This window comes from Brienomyrus brachyistius, chromosome 18, assembly GCF_023856365.1.
Source record: "Brienomyrus brachyistius isolate T26 chromosome 18, BBRACH_0.4, whole genome shotgun sequence".
Lineage (NCBI taxonomy): Eukaryota > Metazoa > Chordata > Actinopteri > Osteoglossiformes > Mormyridae > Brienomyrus > Brienomyrus brachyistius.
Window position 1 is genome coordinate 8063955 of NC_064550.1, and position 23980 is coordinate 8087934.

A 23980-nucleotide genomic window follows, 5' to 3' on the forward strand; every position below is an offset into this window, starting at 1 on the left:
CAAGCTCCACCGGTTATCTGAAATGTGCAATTAAGCATATTTTTCCAGTTTTTTTTCTCTCTCTCAGCCGGATATCTCATTTTTACTTGTGCGGCTTTTTAAACTTTATATATTTCTGTGCACAGACATAACACTCTGAACACAAATACAGCGACCCTTTCATTAATCTTCCCTAACTGCTTATCTAGCGTAGTGAGCCTTATGCCTGTGCTATGCTGCAGAGCAGAGGGAACAGGTTCCCACACTGAGGGCGATTTAGAGACGGCGATTTTCAAGTTTTGGGGTGTGGGCGGAAACAGGAGATGACAGTGGGGCGTTGTGCAAGCTTGAGGAGAAGATGTAAGATGAAGATGCACGGCCGGAACCAGGATTAAAACACAGAACCCTAGAGGAGTAACACTACATTGCTACCCATTGTGTGAACAGAAATAGGTACATCCATGTAGCGGCTGACCCAACTTGCTATATGAGGTATAGTCATGGCGTAAAATGAGATTTTTTTTTATCAGAAATTTATCTGGTCTGGCAGTCGGGAAAGCTAAATGAACTGTCGCCACTTAATGAATCTTACCATCTAAATTATTTCATCAAATGAAGTGAATCAACTGGTTTTCAAGTGAGTCGCATGATTATATCGAGCAAGTACAGCATTAAAAAAATAAGTGTCAAAGTATTAGAAACTGCATTTAAAATGTAATTTTGTTTGATTGATGAGATAGTAGGGGTTTAACGATATGCAAAGGCGTAGCCTGCTGGGGGAGGTTTGCAGGCAGGTGGGCTGCCTGTGCGTCTGACCTTAAAGCTTTTAATCAGCCCAGCCAGGGAGCTTGTCAGTCCCGTCAAAGGATGAAAAGCTGCACTCACTGGGGATAGGAGGAGGGAGGGGGGCAATGAAGTGATATGGGAAAAAGGCGACAGAAATACAGTATCTTCCAAAGAAACAGCGGTAAAAAGGATCCGAGGTCAGCACAGCGGTTTGGTGATTATCTGCCTGTTTGTTCTTTACTTTTGCACACAGTTACACATCACTGGCAACATTAAAACTTTCTTTCTCGTCAGTTAATACACATTTTGGAGCATTCAACACTTTTGCTGTGTTGATCAGGGAAATATTTTTCTCATTATCTCAAAATTGGATATCTCGAAATTCATTAAAGCACACATACACACACACACACACACACACACACACACACACACACTAAAAGAGAGAGAAATGAAACATTTGTCACAGCGAACTGCATGAACAGCTTGTAACTTTCAAAAAGATTTTTTGCAGACTATTTTTACAAGGTTGCTCTCGAGTGACAGTGCAACTGCGCGGCAGCGACAGTGATTTCAGTGAGAGCTAAATCATTTGACGAGTTTCACTACCGATGCATCACTTGGCCACGAACCTTTGATCCATTTCAATTCCCCATTTTGATCCATCCGACTAATTTATGTGCTGCCTTTGTTTCCTTATTGAAGAACAATAGACAAAAACCGTCAGTCTCTGACATGGAGGAAAAACAAGTTCATCTACTGATAATATTACACACTAACAGTGGATTCGGCAACTGATACATTTTTTCAGTGAAAGGGAGTGTTTATAGCACAGACTGTTTGAACACAGTCCAGAAACAACACACTGTAAAATAAGTTTCCAATGAATATTCAGGTAATGATTTAGTTTTTTTTTTAAAGATCATGGCAGCAGATGTAGCATCCGGGACACTGGTGTCAGCACTGGTATGAGGTTCTAAATCGCACCTGTTCTTCAAGCCGCGGAGGCCGAATCCCACCAGGAAACTGGGAATGGAGGTGTGGGTGGCAACAGAGGGGAGAGCTGTCAGCGGCTGATATAAGACAAAATGGATTCCTTACTCTCTAATACAGTGCTTCCCAAGCCGGTCCTCAGAACCCTCCAGACAGTCCATGTTTTTGGTCCGAGAGCTGTGAGGGAGCAAAAATGTGCACTGTCTGGCAGGGAGATGGGAGGAAGCAAAACGTGGTCCGGCTGGGGTTCCCGAAGGATCGGGTTGAGAAACACTGTGGTAGGGTATTGCGTGTTGATTATTTGAGAACTAATTAATTGCTAGGTGGGAGCAAAAACGTGGGCAGCCTGGAAGGGAGCAAAAACGTGGATGGTCTGGGAGTGTCCGAGGACCGGATTGGGAGACACTGCTCTAATGCTCTCAGAATGAACCAGTTTGACTGAATTTGATTGGCTGTACCAAGTGGGTCTCAAGTCTTCCCTGTCAAAGTCAGACTTAAAAATAAGAAGCTTAATTATAATCGCAATTCCATGACACACCGCCATTTCGGGAATGCAAAAAATAGCTGCAATTCAGCAAATTTTCAATTCTGTGTTCGTTTCAGCTATGGAATGTTTGACTCAGAAATAATAAAAATAATTTTTTAAAAACTCAGAGACCTAGGATCATGACAAAGTGAGTCATTGACTTTGTAAAATAAAGCACATTTTCAGATTAACTAAAACTACAAAAATGAAATCCTGCTTTTAGAAGATTTATTCAAATAGGCATGACTTTGAAAGTTTTTCTTTTGATCATTCCTGAATAATTAGGAAGTAAGGAAATATATTTTTTAAATGGTTTGAAAGAAGCAGTTGTTGCCCTTCTACATTTCACTAGAGGGTCTGTTCATGGGCTGGCAGTTTCTGTTTTTCAACCCAGTCACACCATGTCACAGCAGTTCATTTTGCAAACAGCAGATGTATTTTGATTTATGAATTTATATGTGAGGAGTCACACTTACCCGTAGGAGTGCATGTGTGAGTGAATGGTGTGTGAGTGTGCCCCGCGATGGGCTGGCCCCCCATCCTGGGTTGTTCCCTGCCTCATACCCATTGCTTTCGGGATAGGCTCCGGACCCCCCGCGACCCAGTAGGATAAGCGGTTTGGAAAATGGATGGATGGATGGATGGATGGATGGATGGATGGAGTCACACTTACACTGTCACCTCACTCCTCTGGACTTAGGGGTTTAAATCCAAACCCTGCTCATTGTGTGTGAATGAGGGGGGGGGGGGGGGTGATGGTGGAATCTACAGTAGGTATATATTACATTCTGGGGACCAAATGACAATTGTGGGGATGATTTTTTTTTCGGTCCTCAATTTTATTACTCACTGCAATGAAAATACTAAAAATACCAGAAGTCTTTTATTTTGCTTGGTTAGTTATGGTTAAGATTAAGGCTGGTAGGGTTTGTCATAATTGGGATTAGGGTTTTCCCCACAAAGATATGAATTCAAACTTGTGTGTCGGAGGGGGGGGGATATGGGTTGGGGGGGGGGGGGGGTCTGCCTTTCCCCCATGTGCTGTTGAAGTAGGCTTTGACTGTGCTCTGTATTTATTTGTAAATGATGAGAAAGTGTCATTATTGCTTTGGTCCTTGATAGGGTTCCCATCTGTATGTACACTTCCTTTGTGGAATAAAAGGGGCATTTTGAATGGGTTTATAGCTGTTTCCCAAATAGACTTCACAGACTGCAGCGTGTGTAGAATCCACAATAAAAGCCACATTAGCTTGCTGACAGATGTATTGTTGATGTGTTTTTCACCGCTTGGGTACCAGAGCTTCCAGTGCCAAACGAACTCGAATGCATCCTGTGGTTATGACAATTCTACCCATTTCCATCTTCTGCAGACGACACTCTCGGCTTATTAACCTGATACTGTAGGAAGCCCCACAGTATTACTTTATTCCAATTAGATGACAGTTATGACTATAGTTATCTTATAAATAAACAGTATTATATAAATGCAATTTTTCAGTTTTTAGAGCATCTAATTTTCTCTGTTCTTAGCACCAGTCAATCTTTTGCCTGACAAAGTTCTCACTCTCTCTGAGGGCTGCATTACGGCTTTCCTATCTTTTCCCTCCCTTTTAGATAATCCCAAGGGCACAGGATATCGTCAGATAGCTGAAATTCTGTGCAAACCTGCTTACTTAGTCACTCTTCTGAGGAAGGCCTGTTTATTCTTATTTAACCTTCTTGAGAACGATTTCCTGACTGGTTTATGCAAGTGAATTCTGCAGTCAAGGCAAAAGGGGCGATTGTAGTTCTGGAACCTTCTGTAGTAATTACAGTCATTACACACATCTTTCGTTTTAATGAAAATACACAGCTTGAATGTGGATTATTAATGTCACTTCATTTAGGATTATGCTTCAGTGTAAGAGAATTTTCACTTCAGAAAAGATGCCAGCTGTCTATGTCTGAAGTGCATGTAGAACTTTCGTTATCTTGCTTTTGTTTGAAGGGAAGTGCCATTAATTACATACAGTCCCTTTCAAATACTCCTGTAATTTCTTTGGTTTACTTGAATGATTTTCTTTTATAAAATGGTCTTGTATTCCTACTAAAGGAATAAGCAACTACACACACAGACTGTCTCGACTCTGACTCTGCTTTCCGGTTAAAAACATTAGCTTTCATTAGACAAGGTCTGTGTCAGAATGCCTCAACTTGGGCCGTCCGTCGATCACGACCAACAGTCCAAACACCGCTAGACCAGGGCGGACTTTGGTCTTTGATTGGATAGACAGTCCCTGGAAGGCAGACTCAAATACAGAGGACTGAAGATTCCAGAACACAGAACCCAGGACACAGAGAAAACCCCAAAGGCAGGGAAGCAGTGGCACGCTAGCGGCATACTTGGGATCATGAATCCCTAAATCAGAAACCGGCCAACCCGAAGCCTACAGAAAGGCACCAGTCAACAAGAACCATGAGTCCCCAAACTACCCAACCCACCAAGCCAGTACCTGCTGGCAGCTGGCTGGCACAGAGGACATAGACCTGCTAGATGGAGTCACATAAAACAAATCTTTGACTGAGAGCCAACTGAACCCTAAGCTCTAAGAGCAGTGACGATGACCAAACAGTGACAACTGCTCACTGCACTGCATAAATAAGGCTGGGCTTTAATTACCATCAAGCCGGAGTGGGCAATCAGTCAATCAGGGACAGGCGTGACACTGTGAGATTTCATTCATACCATCCTTACAAGATGAAGTGAGGAGTGGAAATGATGCATTCGCAGAATTACAGGGTTACATTTACATTTTTATTTATTTATTGCTTTTGCCCAAAACAGGGTAAAGCTTAGGGTCTCTCCAGGGCCTCGGGGTGATGGTCACTGTTTTGGCGACACGATTTGACCCCAGTACCTCCCAAACCTGTTGAGCTAAGCACAACTTCGCATAGTGGTGCCTGTTGCAGGCCAGCAAACAGGAAGAAGGCATTTCCATGCATTAATACCATTAGTACGGGAGATGAGGTCCGCACACAGCTGGCCTGCATCCTGCACGCCGGTATCTGGAGTGCTGTAATCTGCTCTGGCGCTGGCCCCTGTCACCTGGCATTTCCTCTCTGCTTCTCTGCACGGCATGCTGTGCCTTCGCTTCCAAAAAGCACGGACCAGCAAAACCTTTCATCTGTCATTACCCACGATAATCCGAATGCACTGGCCATCCCTTTGCTTATTATTATTATTACTGTCGTTGTTGTTAATAATAATAATTATAACGATGACGGTAATAATATTGAGCTAAATTGTACCCACACAATTAATCTTACAAGACGTCTTGAATTACGACATGGCACTTTTTAGGCACACCTTCTCGTTAACGCTAACAGCCTGGTCCTACACACACAGCAATACATGCTGACAGCATCAAGAGCTTCGGTTACCGTGTAGTTGAACGTTAGACACATGATCTAAGCAATTTTAAAACAGGTGATTGTTGGTGCCCGGTGTCGTGGTTATGACGTGCGGTGGCGTAAAATACCGGGTGCATATGAGCGGTCGGCAAAGAATATACAGCCCGTATAACGGGCGTGTAGAAAGGGCTCCTTAATTACGGAACTTGAAGTTGTTTAGGAGAAGTTTTTAGCTGCATACCAATATCCAGTGAAAGATTTTTTTTTTTTTATAAGAATGACAACATGAATTAATGCACATAATTTTTGGCCCTTATAATAACTGAAATGTTGAATGATCAAAGTGTTTTGTCTGCCATGTGTTTAACAGTCCGTGAGTTTCTGCACTGTGCATTATCCCAGGGGAGATTTTTAAAGCGCATTCACTGAGTGCACTTTTCTTATTATTTAAATTTTCTTCCTTAATACCTTTCATGCTTCTGCCATCTTGCTTTGTAAATGTACAAATACATTAAGTCCCTTCCATTAATCCTTTTATTCTTGTGTCATAGTCCTTAATTAAGCAGATCGTATCATGGAAATACTAGAGGTGCTTTCTCCGCTTCTCCCTCTGGTTCATACAAACAGACCATTCCTCTATGCTGCTTTTCGTGGTACAGCTCTATGATTGTAGGATCCATATTCTTTGAAGTTCTTTTTGTTCTTACTTTGTTACATTACGTATCAAATAACCGTTATGACACTGATGATCTTCCCAGGTATAAAACGAAGAAAATGTACCTGCTGAAGCAAAGCAGCAAAAACAAACAAACAAACAAAACAAACAAAAGCTAAAATCGGTTTCGAATGATACTTGTTTCTCCATAAAGTGACACTTATCTTCATTGCGTAGCATTTTACTAGAGCGCACCAATCAGGTAGTGATACATTTCGGTCTTTGCTCTGAAAGAGGAATAGTCAGGTTCTGTCCAAACAGACGTTTCTCCTGCAATCATTAACAAAACAGAAACCTGTTTTCCCACTAACAGCTTTCATGGGCTGGAGGCAGCTGTCTAGTATTGGGCTGATGTCATTCAGTCACTTGTTTAAACAATGACTTCACTGTGTGGGTTGCATAATAGAAACTGCAGTGTCCTTATTTGAGGCTGAGGTTGCCATTTGTATGTGTGTATGGGGGTGTGTGTGTGGGCATGTATATATTACATTGTGGGGACCAAATGTCCCCACCATGTGATAAAAACCTGTTATTTTGACTTTGCTGGACCATTTTTCCAGTGCCAACAAAGGAAAACTCAGTTTTATAAAAATCTGTGACTTTTTAAGTCAGAAAACTAAAAATACCAAAAGTCTTGTTTTTTGTTTGGTTACTTGTGATTAGAGTTAGGGCTGGGTGGGGGTTAAGGTTGTCATAGTTAGCGTTAGCATTTTTCCCATAGAAAATTATCCCATACGTTAGCCCATCCTGTGGTCTGTGAGGATCCCAATGCCCCAGTGCAGTGACGGGGACAGTGTCCAGCAGGTTAGCCCATCCTGTGGTCTGTGTGGATCCCAATGCCCCAGTGCAGTGACGGGGACAGTGTCCAGCAGGTTAGCCCATCCTGTGGTCTGTGTGGATCCCAATGCCCCAGTGCAGTGATGGGGATACTCTGCTGTAAAAATGGTGCCGTCTTTTTGATGAAACGTAAAACCGAGGTCCTGACTCTCTGAGGTCACTAAAAATCCCTTGGCATCTTTCCAAAGAGCAAGGATGGTATCCTGATGTTCTGGCTGAAATTGCCCACTGTGGCCCTATGAGATCTGGCTTCCTAATCATCCCCTATGTCTAATTGGTGAATTCTGTGCTGCCCCTTCACCACCTTACAGTAGCTACTGCATGATCCAGGTGGGGGCTACACAGTGGTAGTTGAAGTGACTCCCCATAGGTTCTATAAAGTGCTTACGGTGTCTTGAAAACCACTCTATAAATGTAACATTCATTAATATATATAGTTTATGAAAACACCCCAGTAAGTATTTTTTTCAGTATTTTTGTTCTACTAAATAGGCGTATATTTATGGGTGAATATGAAAAAAGAACTGGCCGCATGAATTAAGGTTTAATGTTGGAAGTTTCTTTTGTTGGAAATGGAAGCAGAAAAGGGACGTTTATATAATGGCTCCATTTATATAGTGGCCCCCTCGGTGTCTGGTGGTTTCAGGATCCCCCCCCCATGGATACCAAAACACCATGGTGCTCAAGTAGTATTTGCATGTAATCTACACACATCCTCCTTTACACTTTGAATCATCCCAAGATTACTTATGATACGTAATGCAATGTAAATTCTATGTAAATAGTTGTCATGCTGCATTTTTAGTGAATAATGACAAGAAAAGTCTGTACATGTTCAGTACAGATGCAATCATCATAGTACAATGGAAAATATAATTATACACAGAGAAAATATTAATTAATTCTCTGTCATTTGCATGGATTCAGCGTAGCGCTTGTGGAAAATTCTAGTTTTTTTTTTTGGAATTTCTGGATTTTTTTTCCAGATAAAAGTTCTCCGTTCTTGGTTATTTGAATCTATGGATGCAGAACCTGTGGATACTGTAGGACCAACTGTGTAAAGGCTGACATGGCCAAAGGAGGTTTGAGCAGAAGGTCGGATGATCGTCTTCTCCTCCTGGTCTGCCTGGTCTTTCCAATTTTATCTCAGTAAGTCTGTCATTTATCATGGGTTTGCATTGTTTGCTAATTTCAACCTGTTGTGCTAATCCACACTCTTAATTGCCTGATTACCGAAAGATCCTGGCAAGCATATGTAACTGTGAGACAACATATGTTCTTCCTCCTGGTGACCTGAAGATCAAGTGTTTTACATACAGCGGGCTTTGTGTCAGCTGCAGAGCCTGCTTGTTAACAAGCACTCTGCTGGCAAACCAAAAGCTGCATGTAGCATACAGCCTTTGTCAATGTAAAAGCCACACGGCTAAATGCCTGGTTAGAGTGTCTTCTGATCGAATCACACACTGCAGAATGCCAGCTGGTGACTTACTGGAGGGGTCATTTTAAGATGCTATAAAGCTTGCTGAGACAACAGCTCAAGGGAATAGATTCTCTTTGTTCAGATAAGATCCAGCCTCTTCTGCTGTGTTTTAAAAGTCTGCCCTCTCCCATTCTTCCCCGGGGCAAGTCCAGCAACCTGGCTTTGAAGCTGCTCGGTCCTTTTGGCAGGCCTCCGTCGTCCTTCATTTTCTGTGCACTACGTTGGCGATTAAATAGTCATGGCCGCTACCCTTTCCTAAAGAAGGGGAGGCCCTTTAGATTGTGGTGTTTGTCAGACAATAATTTATTCAGTAGTGCCTATCCTCTAATTATTTGCGAAACAAAGGGAGGACAACAAGGGCCTCAGGGCTGGGTGGATTTTAAATCAGCTAGACTTGGCAGGGGTCTCAACTTGGGGCAATGACAACATCATCTATGAAGACATACTTAACATCTTTGAGTTGGATGACTTTAATAGTAATGTAAAATATTTGACTTGTGGAATACTGATCTGCTTATCATCCACCAAGCGCATAAATACCCTCACATAGCTACACAAATAAACCTTACTTTTGTATCAGTGATCATGTGTGCAAGCGGACAACAGTCTCTGCCGCCTGATTCAGTTCATCTGCCGCTCAGCTATCGCCGAAGTGACTTGCAAAATGTTACGACATCTTGTTATAGCCAGAGTTGGCACCTATTTGGAGAATCTTTGTCTACTTCTCTTTAAACATAATGTGCTTTATTGGATTATTTTGCTCTTCCTTAGCTGATCTGCTTGTCATTGTGTTAAAATGTTATTTCGCTAAACGTATAAAGTTATATATTTGTTTTAAACCTTGGAATAAAGAATTTAGTCTATTTTTATATTCGGTCACAGACCTCCCAAACCACAAAGATCATGTCTCACATCATCACCAAGCTACCTTGACAGGAAACCTCAGTTTTGCCCCGTTGGTGAAAAGATCTCGTTTATTCCAGATTCTATCATGGCCCGACTCTTCTGAATCTGTCTATTTTTAGATTTAGACTCTCGTGGATAATCTCAATGTAAACTGTCACGCAGTGTTAAGCTTTCTACGGAGATTCAGGCATCCCACCGTGATCCAGACGCTGCAACAATCATTATTTTCATATAGACTATTTTTATAAAAATCTTTAGGAAATACCAATCCTACATGATGAGCTCATCTCTAGAGGAAGTTTTCAAAGCATGCCCAGCATCGGTTAAAAGCAGTGCATTTTGTGTCTTCTGTTTCATTTTAAGAAGTGTTAATTGCTGTTATGTATTCCTGGAGGGCATGTACGTTTCTACACCAGCCTCTTTCTTATTGTGGAATCTACTTAAGGGTATGTGAGGCTCGCTTGACACCGGAATAATCAAGTCTGGAATTCCTCGCAGTCTTATTCTGGAATTCGAAATTAAGCACTGATAGACAAGAGAACTAATTTGATATGTAACTCCAAATAGGAATGAGTCTGTACTTGTTTGTCTTACTAAAGATTGGGATTGATGATCCATCATTAAATATTATCTTAATAATGAGATGTAGCAGTTTATCATGGTGTTTAGAACGGAGGGAGTCGTTCCCACCAGATAGCTATGGTGATAATAGGCCGAATGAAAAACACAGGCTTCTTCAGCAAGCGAAAGCTTGCAAAGGCATCAACAGAGCACATATTTCGGTTTCATGTACAGCCTGTGTATGTTCAGCAGGGTTCGTTAGCACAGTGTTTCCCAACCTGGCCCTTTGGGACCTGCATACAGTGCATGCATTGCCAGGAAGGAGCGAAAATGTGGACTGTCTGGGGGTCCCCAAGGACCGGGCTGGGATACACTGCCTTAGCATACAGTGAGTTTTTGATGTTGTGTTTGCAACCTGCCTTCGCTGTGGATGCTGGAGTGTGATGATTTGCCACAGATGGACTAGATCCAGCATTTTACTTCAACCCAGCTTTGTATTCTGTTATTCTGTTCTCTGTTATTCAAATCATGAATTGGTTTTGCTAATTTTGATTAGCACTGTGCACTGTGACTGTCTGTGTCAGTCATGTACCTTTCAGCTGTATGCAGAAGACTTCCCCCTGGGGTCAATGAAGCATATCTTATCTTATTCGTTCAAGCATTTTTTGTTTTGTTTGATTTAATTGTCGGTTTGTTGGTTTTCTTTCAGGGTCAAATTGCCAGATGGTCCAGATGGATGCCACCAAGTCAGGATATGTGGGCTCTCAGGTTGAGCTCCGTTGCTTGTTCATGAACATTCCTGGAGTGAAGATCTCTCAGGTTACGTGGCAAAAGTTTCTCAATGGCTCCAAGCAGAACGTGGCCATCGTCAATCCCACCATGGGTGTGTCTGTGCTGAATCCATTTAAGGAACGTGTAACCTTCAAGCTACAAGCTGTCCAGGAGAAAACACCATCACTGGAAGATACCACCATTGTGTTCTCCAACCTACAGCTGTCAGATGAGGCTGCCTACATCTGCGAGTATACCACCTTTCCTGCAGGCAACCGAGAAAACATGGTCAACCTCACTGTCTTTGGTAGGCAAAGCATTATGATCTCTGCATCCTCACTGTCCTTGCTAGGCAAAGCATTACAATATCTGCAATCTTACTGCCTTTGGTAGGGCAAAGCATTACGATCACTACAACCTCACTGTCTTCGGTAGACCATAGCATTACGATCACTACAACCTCACTGTCTTTGGTAGGGCAAAGCAATACGATCACTACAACCTCACTGTCGTTGGTAGACAATAGCATTACGATCACTACAACCTCACTGTCTTTGGTAGGGCAAAGCATTACGATCACTACAGCCCCACCATCTTTAGTAGACCATAGCATTACGATCACTACAACCTCAGTGTCTTTGGTAGACCATAGCATTATGATCACTACAACCTCACTGTCTTTGGTAGGGCAAAGCAATACGATCACTACAACCTCACTGTCGTTGGTAGACAATAGCATTATGATCTCTGCAACCTCACTGTCTTTGGTAGGGCAAAGCATTACGATCACTACAACCCCACCGTCTTTGGTAGACCATAGCATTACGATCACTACAACCTCACTGTCTTTGGTAGACCATAGCATTATGATCACTACAGCTTCATCCATTTCTTGACTGATTTGAGTGAGTATTTGAATTGGTTTATTGAGGCTGAACTTGTGTATAGCAGTAACAAATACAAATGTTTAATATACAATAACCTTAATTTTAATTAAATTTGTATGTGCATAATTCTAACTGGTGTTAGTAGAGTAGAAGTTACCCTTGGACAATGTAATGCTAGCATTTTTTAGCTATTGTTAGTGAGGATAAGGATTAATAAGTACAGTTATTTAGAAAGGTTCTATCCTTCGGAGGAAGGAGGACCTGGAAATTATGCAGGATCTCAGACATCTGCATGCACAATGAGTGCCTTGATGAAGACAGTTTAGTGATTTTCTGCAGTAGCATGGATAGATAAAACATATTGGAATTTGTACATTATGTTCTTGAATAATTATAACCCTGCATTTTGAGGGATTATCTGCTATGCAGCCCCCGAAACACAGCAGGAAATGTTGCCTTTTTAAATAATATACTGGAAGTCTTTCAGTGAAGGTGGATCTGTGTCCTGGTCCTTCAGGCTGTTAAATACACTTCTATGCTGCAATTTACAAAATATATTTTTAGCCCTGCTGAAGATGGCATCTTGTCTTTCATATGCGTCGTAAATGGTATAACTAATAATTCAGCACAGTCTTAGGCAGTCAAAGAAAATGACGTTTAAATGATTTTCATGTTGGTGTAGAGCTGTGATTTTATGTCTGTCAGAGTGTGTCAGCCCAGACATTTCAAACCCTCTGCTAAAGCATTTGCAACAACTATCCAATGCAACCATGTATTTTTTGATTTTACAAATTAAGTGAGCTGGTGGTGAAATTTAGCAAAAACATGGAATGGCTGAGGTGCCCCTGAGGAGAGGTTAGGGAACTGAAGCGGTGTTCATCTAGCCATCCAGCAGAATAGCAGTAACTTTTTAGATAAATTCTTGTTAGTTTTTATAATTTTACTCTTAATGTTCTTAATGTGTTCTAGTGTTAAATTGTGCTTTTTTTGAGCCAATACAGACACTCCTCACTTAGCAAACGAGGTCCATTCCGACATTAAACAGATTGATTGAGGAGCCGCCACTTACCAACGTACCACAATGGTAGTATGTCAGCCATCTTTAGATATTGTTTTAATGTCACCTTTGCACCATTTATATCATTTTTAGTATATTTATGAATTTTATACAGTAGTGTACTGTATACTGTAATAAACTAAACAGCACATAGAAGAAAAACAAGTCACTTTCATATATAAACTAAGACAAGAAGCAAGTAAAATCTAACAGCCATTGCTTTTGAAGATGTAAGAAAAGTATAAGACACCGGAAAACTTTAACCTTGTTCACGTCTGTGCTTTACGCACACTGCAAAGCAAATGGATCAGCGTGTTATGCACACGGTCCAACACTGCAAAGCAAATGCATCAGCGTGGGACGCACACGGTCCAACACTGCAAAGCAAATGCATCAGCGTGGGATGCACACGGTCCCACACTGCAAAGCAAATGCATCAGCATGGGACGCACACGGTCCAACACTGCAAAGCAAATGCATCAGTGTGGGATGCACACGGTCCCACACTGCAAAGCAAATGCATCATTGTGGGATGCACACGGTCCCACACTACAAAGCAAATGCATCAGTGTGGGACGCACACGGTCCCACACTGCAAAGCAAATGCATCATTGTGGGACGCACACGGTCCCACACTGCAAAGCAAATGCATCAGTGTGGGACGCACACGGTCCCACACTGCAAAGCAAATGCATCATTGTGGGACGCACACGGTCCCACACTGCAAAGCAAATGCATCATTGTGGGATGCACACGGTCCCACACTACAAAGCAAATGCATCAGTGTGGGACGCACACGGTCCCACACTGCAAAGCAAATGCATCATTGTGGGACGCACACGGTCCCACACTGCAAAGCAAATGCATCAGTGTGGGACGCACACGGTCCCACACTGCAAAGCAAAATGCATCAGTGTGGGATGCACACGGTCCAACACTGCAAAGCAAATGCATCAGTGTCGGACGCAAACGGTCCCACACTGCAAAGCAAATGCATCATTGTGGGACGCACACAGTCCCACACTGGAAAACAAATGCATCAGACTAATGGCAACGGTTATGGCATATCAAAATAAAGGTCAATTACTGCAAATAATATACAACCTTCCTTCGCCAACCAAAATAAATGAGAGAACAGAACAAACAGGATAGAATAAAAACGCCACACTGCCGTTTGCACGGCCAAAACTCTCGTACAGCATCCAATACTGGCTGGCCGGACAGCTGGTCCTAAGTCCGGGCGGTAATAAATGAATGAATGGATGCCTTTATTGTCACTATGCACATGTATAATGAGATTAAGAGCAGCACCTTCAGTGCAAACATGCACACACGACAAACAGTAACCAAATAGTGCTGTAAGTTCTGTAACGCTATATACATATGGAATAAATAACTAAATAGGGTTTTAAATATATGAATATATATATATTTAAACAATTTATTTGACTACTTAAGACCTTCGCACAGTACTGACATGAAAACTGGAAAATGTTTCTATGAGTTGCTTTTTTAAACTACTGCCGGTATATAGGCTACATGCCATGAACTGTAAAATGAGCATCTTGTGGCCCGAAAGACATGGACTTCATTGCTGAGTTATTACAAGTCCTTCTGCATTACTCTTCACAAAGAAACTTTACCTTGAGGGTCCTTGATTTTTTTTATCTATAAAAAAAAAGTGTAATAAGAGTAAGAAAGCATTTCTGCTAACTCATCTTCCTTTTGTGTTTTATAGCCCGCCCCGAGATCCAAATGATTCAGTCTGCCCCAACAATAGTTGCGCAGTCATCCAGTCTGAAGGTGAGTGTAGCTACCTGCCTGGCAGCCAACGGGAAGCCCCCAGGAGTGATCACCTGGGAAACGACACTGAAGGGTGAGGAGCGCACGGAGGAGATTCCCCATTCCAATGGGACAGTGACTGTGCGCAGTGACTACTTCGTGATTCCCAGTCGAGAGATGCACAAGCAGAAGCTTACCTGCATCGTTACGTACAACAACGATACCACCAAGGACACCATTATTCTCAACGTTCAGTGTAAGAGTTACTCCGAGCCTCCTCCTACGTGCTAAGGCATTCTGACTCAACACATTTTTCAAAGCACTGCTATGAATTATTGAGAATTATTAAAATGTTTAATTCAAGTAATTTATGTATTACATTGTGGATTAATGTAAGTTGACCCTGTCGCACCTATTACCAAGGTTGCCATAATCAAAATGTATTCAGAGGAGCAATATGTTATAAAAAAAAACATCACATGTTTTTCTTTTATGTATCTTATTTTTAGGTTTCAGGAAATCTAAACAAACTTCGTTAAATAATCAGAACATTATGCTCAAATGAAAAGTGTGTATATGTCAGTGTGTATATAAGTAAATCTGACCCAGCCACCCGACTCTTTTACAGATAATCCAGTGGTTAAAATAGAGGGTTTTGATGGCAACTGGTACCTGAATCGACAAGATAAGCTGGGACTGACCTGCACGACTGAAGCAAATCCCCCAGTAACTCATTTCGAGTGGAGGCTGTGAGTGTCCTTTAATACTTATACAAAAATGTGTATGTAGTGCATTTATTTAAAGTAATAATATTAATACTGATTCTGCAGAATCAGTTTTTAAAATTCAAGTGGTTAAAATTGTAAAACCAAATATGTAGAACCAAGTAGTATCATGAAGAGATGATACTATAAAAATTGCAAGAACGATTACAGTACATTTCTATCCTCCTGATAAGTTAATAGGTATATAGTGTATAAGTAAAGACCTCTGCTTTCTTCTGTCTAACTTACTGCCACTGTTGTCATTTTCAAGATACATATTCAGTAATGACCTACTTTGTGATTTGACTCGAATTAACCCAGAATTACAAAGTATGTCCGATAAAGAAACAAAAAAAACAATCTCTTTACTGCATACGCGTTATGGTGGTTATTGAATGAATGTAGGAATTTGTGGCTCTACAGTGTTTATCACACTGCATTATCACACTGCATTATAGGGATTGTGCCAGTGTAACAATGAGACACTGGGATGATTTTACTCTTTTAATGCAAGTGGATATTTTTAGCAAAGCAATTGATGCTGTAGGGTAAAATATCAGGACATTAACTGATGATCTTTTAGATACAAAATAATTGTCTTCATGATTGGTGCAATTCAGTTCTATGAATTTAAATTGAGAAGCAGTGATTATCCACTATAAAGTCATGCCAGGATATGTAGGCCATCTGAGAATCAGCTCAGATGTCCACCTCGGACCTCCTTCTCATACAAAGCTATGTCCACTCTGATTTAGAATGGGTGAAGTTCCGGAATTAGTGAAACCCGGAATGTTTGTAGGAAAAAATGGAGGGTCAGTGTCGGTGGGAAGAAAGCCAGGAGTTAAGCTAACTGCAGATCTGTGCTGGTGCTATGGGATGAGATAAGCGGGGACAGAGGGAGAGGGAGAGGCAAAGGCTGATGGTGATCGGGGACAGCAAGGGCATGGTGCTGACAGATAGGGGAGGATGGCCATCTCAACAATGGACATAAGACACCAAATCTGTTGTGACACTTCCCCTCAGCTCTTGTTTCAAGGTCATCGTGGGGCAGTTCAGTGACAGTTCAAACAGGCACAAGCACACAAACACATCAACGTCAAATTATTCGGGCATTTAACCGCGGAGACTATACACATTGAAGATTCTCGTGTTGGAAATCATTTAGAAACACCAGCTGGATGTCACTAAGCCCAACTGGAGTATGTCTGTTTAATGATAAATATCGTATAAAGCGTTTTTTTATACATATATCAGTAGCATTCAATGTAGGAATTATTATTTAAAAAAATAGTAACTAAAGGACAATTTTATGTCACCTGTTGGTTTTATTATGTCATATTTTGTCATATTTTAAAATGACTTCATTTAAAAAATGCAAGTGGTTAAAATTGTTAGTGAAATCGAAATTCTCGGTGTTCCATTCTACAGTTTAATCAAACAGAATAAAACAAGAAATTAGAACTAAGACTAATAACATTTTTCCTGACTAGCAGTGTAACTATACCATCAGTTTCTAGAGACGACATGCGTATTGCGCTGTGAATGGAAGTGTCACCATACGTAGGTGTGTGGAATTTCCAGAACTTATTGCAACTGAGTGATGCACTACAAATCATTTAAAATTGTGGACTGATAAATACATAGCACTCTTGCATCTTTTATATTAAATAACTGCGGTTGAAATTTAAAGCGAGCAGTAGGGATTCATTACTATTGACAGTTTATGAAAATGAAAATGCAGCTATATGAAGGCGCTGATCTGCACAATATATATAGTTCAATTATTGCTCTATGTTTAACATTTACAATAGCTTTGTCTTCTGTGTCGTATAATGTTATTATTACCATTATAATTATAGTTATTGTTATTACTACCATGAATAATAATAATTTTCAGGCATCTGGAGATAGGCTGCATGGAAAAGGTGAAAGTATTTGAATAATGAAAAAAAAAGTACTTTATTTTGCCTTACGGGGCGGCATAGTGGTGCAGTGGTTAGCACTGTTGCCTCATACCTCTGGGACCTGGGTTCGAGTCTCCGCCTGGGTTACATGTGTGTGGAGTTTGCATGTTCTCCCCATGTTGTCGTAGGGTTTCCTCCGAATACTCCGGTTTCCTCCCACAGTCCAAAAAACATGCTGAGGCTAATTGGACTTGCTAAATTGCCCATAGGTGTGCCTGTGTGAGTGAATGGTGTGTGAGTGTGCCCTGCGATGGGCTGGCCCCCCATCCTGGGTTGTTCCCTGCCTCGTGCCCATTGCTTCCGGGATAGACTCCGGACCCCCCCCGACCCAATAGGATAATCGGTTTGGAAAATGTATGGATGGATGGATTTTGCCTTACATCGGTCTGAAATACTTTCCCCTGTGTGGCTTTAGTGGCGTTGAGGTATAGAGTACTTAAATGACTTTTTGTGAAAAAGCATTCCTGAGTGAACTGGGCGAATTATGAGAGGGACAGACGCAGGAATAGTTCAAAACACACTGCTCTTAAATTCCCCATGAGTGCATTCATGTAGATTCAAAGGATACGTGGGTAAGTATTTTTTAGAATTATGCAAACCTTCTGACCTGAAAATGTCATTTTGTTTTTCTCTGAAGTGCACCGTACCAAGGTGAGGTGGATGTTTTCCTTTTTTTCGTCTTTCTCTTCAAAGAATTATCTTGCTCCGTAGTTTCATATAGCTGTCATCTGTTATCAGACGGTCAAGTTTCGTGTCTTATTGTTTCAGCTTGAATGGCTCAATGCCCGCCGGAGTTGAGATTCGCAACAACACTTTGTCCTTCAAAGGGCCTGTCACGAATGATCTGACCGGCACATACGTGTGCGAAGCTACCAACAGCATTGGAACACGCTCTGGGCAAGTGGAAGTTAATGTCACAGGTAAGTCTGACTGGGGCTTACCTTGCTTATCTTTTATTGTAACATTTTCGTTTAATCTGCAGTTGCGCATTGGGCTACCGGTGACTATGGTGATGACAGCTTGATCCGTCTGTGCTTTAACTGAACTATTGAGTGCATCGCAAATGAATTATGCAGGTGTCAGTCAAATTAGTTTAATTGTCAAATTGGTTTCCTTTGGAGACGAGGTTGTTTTTTTTTTAGACTCAATGCAAGATGGGACAGGCAAAGTGATCGCACATGCATCTGGTGGGCTGCACCTGACACAATGCACCATTGAATTTTTACTATGATGCGTGACAGGAGATTGCGTTGGTGGCCGTGCTTCCCTGTCTGAGCCTTTCCCATTTCCACATTAGAGAAGAGCATGGCGGTTGTAGCCGACAGTCACGACAGCAGAGATCTGCACGAGAGCAGAGGGGTAGAATAAAGCTGTCCGAACCAAGAATAGAACAAAATATGCCTGCCAGAGACCAAGGACAATAACTGAAATGTTTGGAATGAAGAAAGAAAAACACCTCAGTCTTGTAATGGTTGTTGATATGTATCTGCATGAAGCAATGTCATTTGCATTGAGATTCCTTTAATAATTTTTTGAAGCAAAAAGTCAGTTCAACATTACACATATTTAAAATACCTATGAAATTGCATTGCCATACATTTTCTTACTTAAAAAATTTTAATGACTCACAAGCTGACCCTGCTCTTTAATTTTAACATTTTCAATCCTAGAAATGATTTAAAATGGATCATCTTTCAGGGATGTGGGAGCTGTCATGATTATGTTTAAACCCTAAACGGGAGTACCCAAGTGCTTGGTTTTGGGTGACGTGCCGCACGTTGACCTGCTTGTTGATTCGACCCTAAATGGCTGCGCCCGCATGCTTGGTTTTGGGTAACGTCCCACACGTTTGGCTGCTTGTTGATTTGACCCTAAATGAGCGTGCCCGCGTGCTTGGTTTTGGGTAACGTCCCGCACGTTGGCCGGCTTGTTGATTCAACCCTAAATGAGCGCGCCCGCATGCTTGGTTTTGGGTAACGTCCCACACGTTTGGCTGCTTGTTGATTTGACCCTAAATGAGCGCGCCCGCGTGCTTGGTTTTGGGTAACGTGCCTCACGTTGGCCTGCTTGTTGATTTCTGTTTCTGCTCTTTGGATGCTTCCTGAGCTCAGACCCAATTCAGCTACCACCTTTCGTTCTTGCATGTTGCTGCCTTTCATCTTCCTGGCCTCTTTCTGTAGCTGAGATAACGACAAAACCATGGAGTGGGTGAGATGGGAAATGAAAGACATGAGAAAATAAGGCTCTTTCATGGGGATTTCTGCACAACTGATGGTTTTCTTCACTGATGGACTATTTCAGTACATTAATGATTAACGATTTCTCCTTAAAGTCATGTAGTTTAGTGTTGTTTTGGTTTTATATTTCATATTAACTTTTAAAAAATTAATATAAATAAATACATTTTGTCTGTGTATTAACAGAATCTTGATTTTGTGTGTGTGTATGCATGTGTTTGTATTTACCGCATTATTTTACAAAATGTCCCCACAATGTCGTAAAACTTTTTACTTTTTAGCTTATGGGGACATTTTCAGCTCTACACAATGTAAACATCAATTTTATAAAAATATGTGACAGAAATCAACAAACTAACAAAAAAACTAACACTAAAACTAAAAAAAAAGTCAAAAGTCTTGTATTTTGTTTGGTTACTTATGGTTAAGGTTAGGGTTGGGTAGGGGTAAAAGTTCTCATAGTTAGGGTTAGGGTTTTGCCCATAGAAATTAATGCAGAGTCCCCATAAAGATCGGATAACGAATCTGTGTGTGTGTGTGTATGTGCGTGTGTCTGGCTTTTGTGAATATTTGTGGTCATTCATTATTCAGCCCATGAGCCTTTCTTGCAGTACTGAAGCTTCTGGAAATCAATGTGTGTCACGTCCGGTATTGCTAATGGTTCTTCGTGCTGAACGGTCTCAATCAGCAGCAGAAACGAGTTCATAATTTCAGTGGCAGTGTGGCAGAGTGTGGCAGAGTGTGGCAGACTAAATGTCTTATGTTCTCTTATACATGGCTCTTCTTTTTTTCCTGTGTCTGCATTTCTGGGAAATTCGGTATAATGATGAAAAATACAACACTTTCTTTGGAATTACATATTTGTTTTTCTTGTGGGGGAAGTCATTATTTTTCTCTTTGTTTGTTTTTAACTGTACCTTTTGGTTAGCTTATAAGTTAGAAATGGTCAGTCAAGAAAAAGCAGAGCAATCACATGACTAATTTAGTCTCCATTCATCTCTAAATCTCACAGCTTGTAGGCTGGTCAGGTAAGCCCACCAATTTCCGGTCAGTTTTTATTCCTTTTGTTACTTTTTTGTTCATTAAATTTACATGTCTTTGATTTATATTTCTACCTGCATGAATCACACATAACCTCAGGTATTAAATGTGAGATTTGTCTGAAAATGGTGAAATACTGCAGAGTACCAATTCACTTACACGTGACAAGTAAATCAGCTAATCAGTAATGCTCTGCTGCAGAGTTTAAACATTTGTTGAGAGCCATGCGTTCTGCTTCTTCCAGGCCCAGAGAGACAGCAACCGATTCACATTTATAGATTTAAATAAGCATTAAATAACCTGATGCAGTTAAATCAGGTTCCATATTTTGCCCATTTTAATCAGTATATGTGTTAAGAGATAAATCCGGGGATCTTTACGTAGATCTCTCTTTTATCTCCTTAATTAATAACAATTGAGGTATCAAACCCTAATGATTTGCATATAAATTATCGTTCTAGTCTAATGTTAATAACTAACAAATACAGAATACAGTTATAATATTGTGGTCTACAATTAAAGCCAGCAAGTCCTTGTGAATCCCAAATTAAAGAATTTCCCACTTATCAACTGTGGTAGGAGACATTGTGTCCCAATTTCTGAAAAGGGCAGATTAGCCTGGTAATTATTTTCAATTCATAAAAGTCAGTATTAATAACTGAGATTCATGAACCAAATTATTTTACTAATAAGTGTAATTTTTTTTTATTATCATTATTGTTGCCACCTTTTCGTTTATCTCTGCCAGCATTCAGTTGCTTGGGTTCTAGAAATGCAGCACAAAGTGACTTGAATTCCTAGAGTCATTTTGCACTTGTCTTTTCAGGCGTAAGTGGTACAGATTACATGCTAAAAATCTAGTGGACGCTGGACACTGAAGGTGTGTGAGAGCTGCTGGTATAAGGAAGGCAGCTTCACTTTCTACTTCCATGAAACGGCTGTACCATGCAGATGCCGAATTACAAAGTAATTCTTTAATTCTTTCCATGTGATTGACCGACATTAATAATTTTAAGCCAACGTGAGTTTTTTTTACTTTTTTTTTTGTTCAAGTTGGCTGGAGGTCACTTGTGGACCACTGGTTTCATGTGGCCGAAGATTCACACCAGATCTTCTACTGAACCACTGTAGGACTCTTACTTTCTTCTTCTGAAGCTACTGCAAGGTGGTTTCGGCCTTGTTTCTTGCACCAGACATTCCTGTCCTTAGTGCTGTAAAGTAACCAGAGAGCATGATGATGTCATGGCCAAGCTGGACGGCTGGGATGTGGTTTCCTGGGCGACGGCCCGTGCTGGCTCTGTGCCAAACACATCTCTTCATCTTCACTTTTCCTTTCATGTGTCCACAGAACCCTTTTCCATTTTTTGTTCTGGATCACTCACATGCTTTGTTGTAAACACTAGGCAAGCTTTGATATGTATTTTATTCCTGCCTCCCTACTATACAGGCCACTTTCATGCAATATTCTGGAAATAATATATGTTCATTCTCTTCCGTTCCATATTCTGGAAATGACTGATGGACATTCTCCTCCATTGCAGCCACTGAATTCTGCAGTGCTTTGAAAGTAGCTGTTGGCCCGCAGATTTCTTACCAGATTTCTTCCATCTTTCCTGGGTTTGGAGGGACAGCCTGATCTAAGCAGTGTTTTGTGTTGTATAACGCCTTTCTCCTTTTTTGATGATGATGTCATAGGGAGACCCAGGGACTGAGTTTTTTTTTTTTTTATACCTGTCTCCTAGATCTCTGATATGAAATTTCCTTGATCTTCCCTGACTGAGACCACACAGACATGGGTTCTTTTAACTTGAAATCTGTGATCATTGATTGTGAGTCATATCACTGCACACTGGTACACGCCAGTCAGCTAAATGCCTGGCTTGTTAGGGAAATTTCGTGCGTCTAACTTTTTGCCAGTGGCATTTTCATATTGTGTAGTTTAAAACTTATAGCTTGAAATCATTTTGAGTATTTTTTTTCTCAGTTCTGAATACTTTCTGAATACTTTTGCATGGCACTGTGCACATCTGTGTGTGTGTATATATATGCACAAAAAACAGATGAATGCAGAATGAAAATTAAAAACCTTTGCTGGCCTTCATAATGCAATGCTAAGTGAATTTTAAGTCAAAATGCGCTGACATTACTGCTGTAATGAATTGGTTTTCTGCATACATTATATCTAAAGACCTTGAGCTAACATGCCCTGCAGTAATATATGGATTGTACTGAATAATGTAAATTTTCTATAAATGTAAGTCTCCTAGAGCAGCCAAATATTGCAGGCTGGGAGGAGTTTTCTATAGAGCTGAGTCAGATCCTTTGTATCTGCATGTGGCCTTCATGTCTGATATCAATAAAGGGGGGAGCGAAAGAACGTGCGTTTGATGTGCACAAGCTCCGAAATGGCTGTGATCACTAGAAATTCTCCTTTTTTATGTGCGTCAATTAGAGAAGCAACAGACACCTGACCCCATGCGATTACAGGTAATGATAGTAACGCGTAGTAACTGTTGCATCTGCTAGTTCTGTTTGGAAACCACATCACACACAGACCAATGGATATTATCCTTCAAGAAATGTGTCTTTTATAGTGATCATTTTTAATTCAAACCTTCCCCATTGTAGGTTATACTACAAAGACGTAGCCATTCCGCATGTTGGAATGACCACCGTTACTGGAGTTTCTTTTATTGGACAAACAAGGGCTTGTACGTTTCGGCACACCACTGAGTGAAATGTATGTCTACATCCTCCAAGGTCTTTTCTCAGTGTGTGTGACATATAACAACAGAAGCTGACTCCCCTACATTTGGCAGTAGCCTGTCTGCTGAGCTCTGCCCAGAGGAATTAGCCAGCAGATGATCGTGGAGGTTAATTGAATGGAATTAACCAATCACGTGACGGTACTTCTGTGGTGTGACGTCGTTGGTATAATGCAAACTGGAAGTGCACATGCGGCTTTAGAGATTTACAGATTTTCCTCTTTGGCTGGCTGTCCAGTCTCATTCTGAACAACAGCTTTATACCACTAAATGTAGGGAGGGCAGATATTCAAGTTTGGCCTTGAAAGGGAGTAGATGCCATCCGAGATGATATTCATTTACTGCACAATAAAATAAAATTAGATGGATAGATGGACAGACAAGCAGACAGTTTTTTGTTCTACTGAGCAAAATCACTTCGTCTCTCCCCGAGTTTAACAGTAATCCATGTACTTCATTTCCAAACTGATCTTTTAAGGCATCAATTTGTATTTTTTTCTACTTCTGTTTCTCTACAGTATTTCACAAGTCATCCCATC

The 23980-nt window shown here is 41.0% G+C and overlaps 1 protein-coding gene across 3 annotated transcripts in view; it reads left to right on the forward strand.

Moving 5' to 3' along the window:
- Positions 1–23980, forward strand: part of LOC125712905 (nectin-1-like) — a 141110-nt gene that overhangs the window by 27926 nt on the left and 89204 nt on the right. For all 3 annotated transcript variants that reach the window (XM_048983474.1, XM_048983473.1, XM_048983475.1), the window contains 4 exons: positions 10883–11251; positions 14627–14926; positions 15299–15419; positions 18167–18318. In XM_048983474.1, the coding sequence (XP_048839431.1) occupies positions 10883–11251; positions 14627–14926; positions 15299–15419; positions 18167–18318 (942 nt within the window). The remainder of the gene's footprint in view (positions 1–10882; positions 11252–14626; positions 14927–15298; positions 15420–18166; positions 18319–23980) is intronic.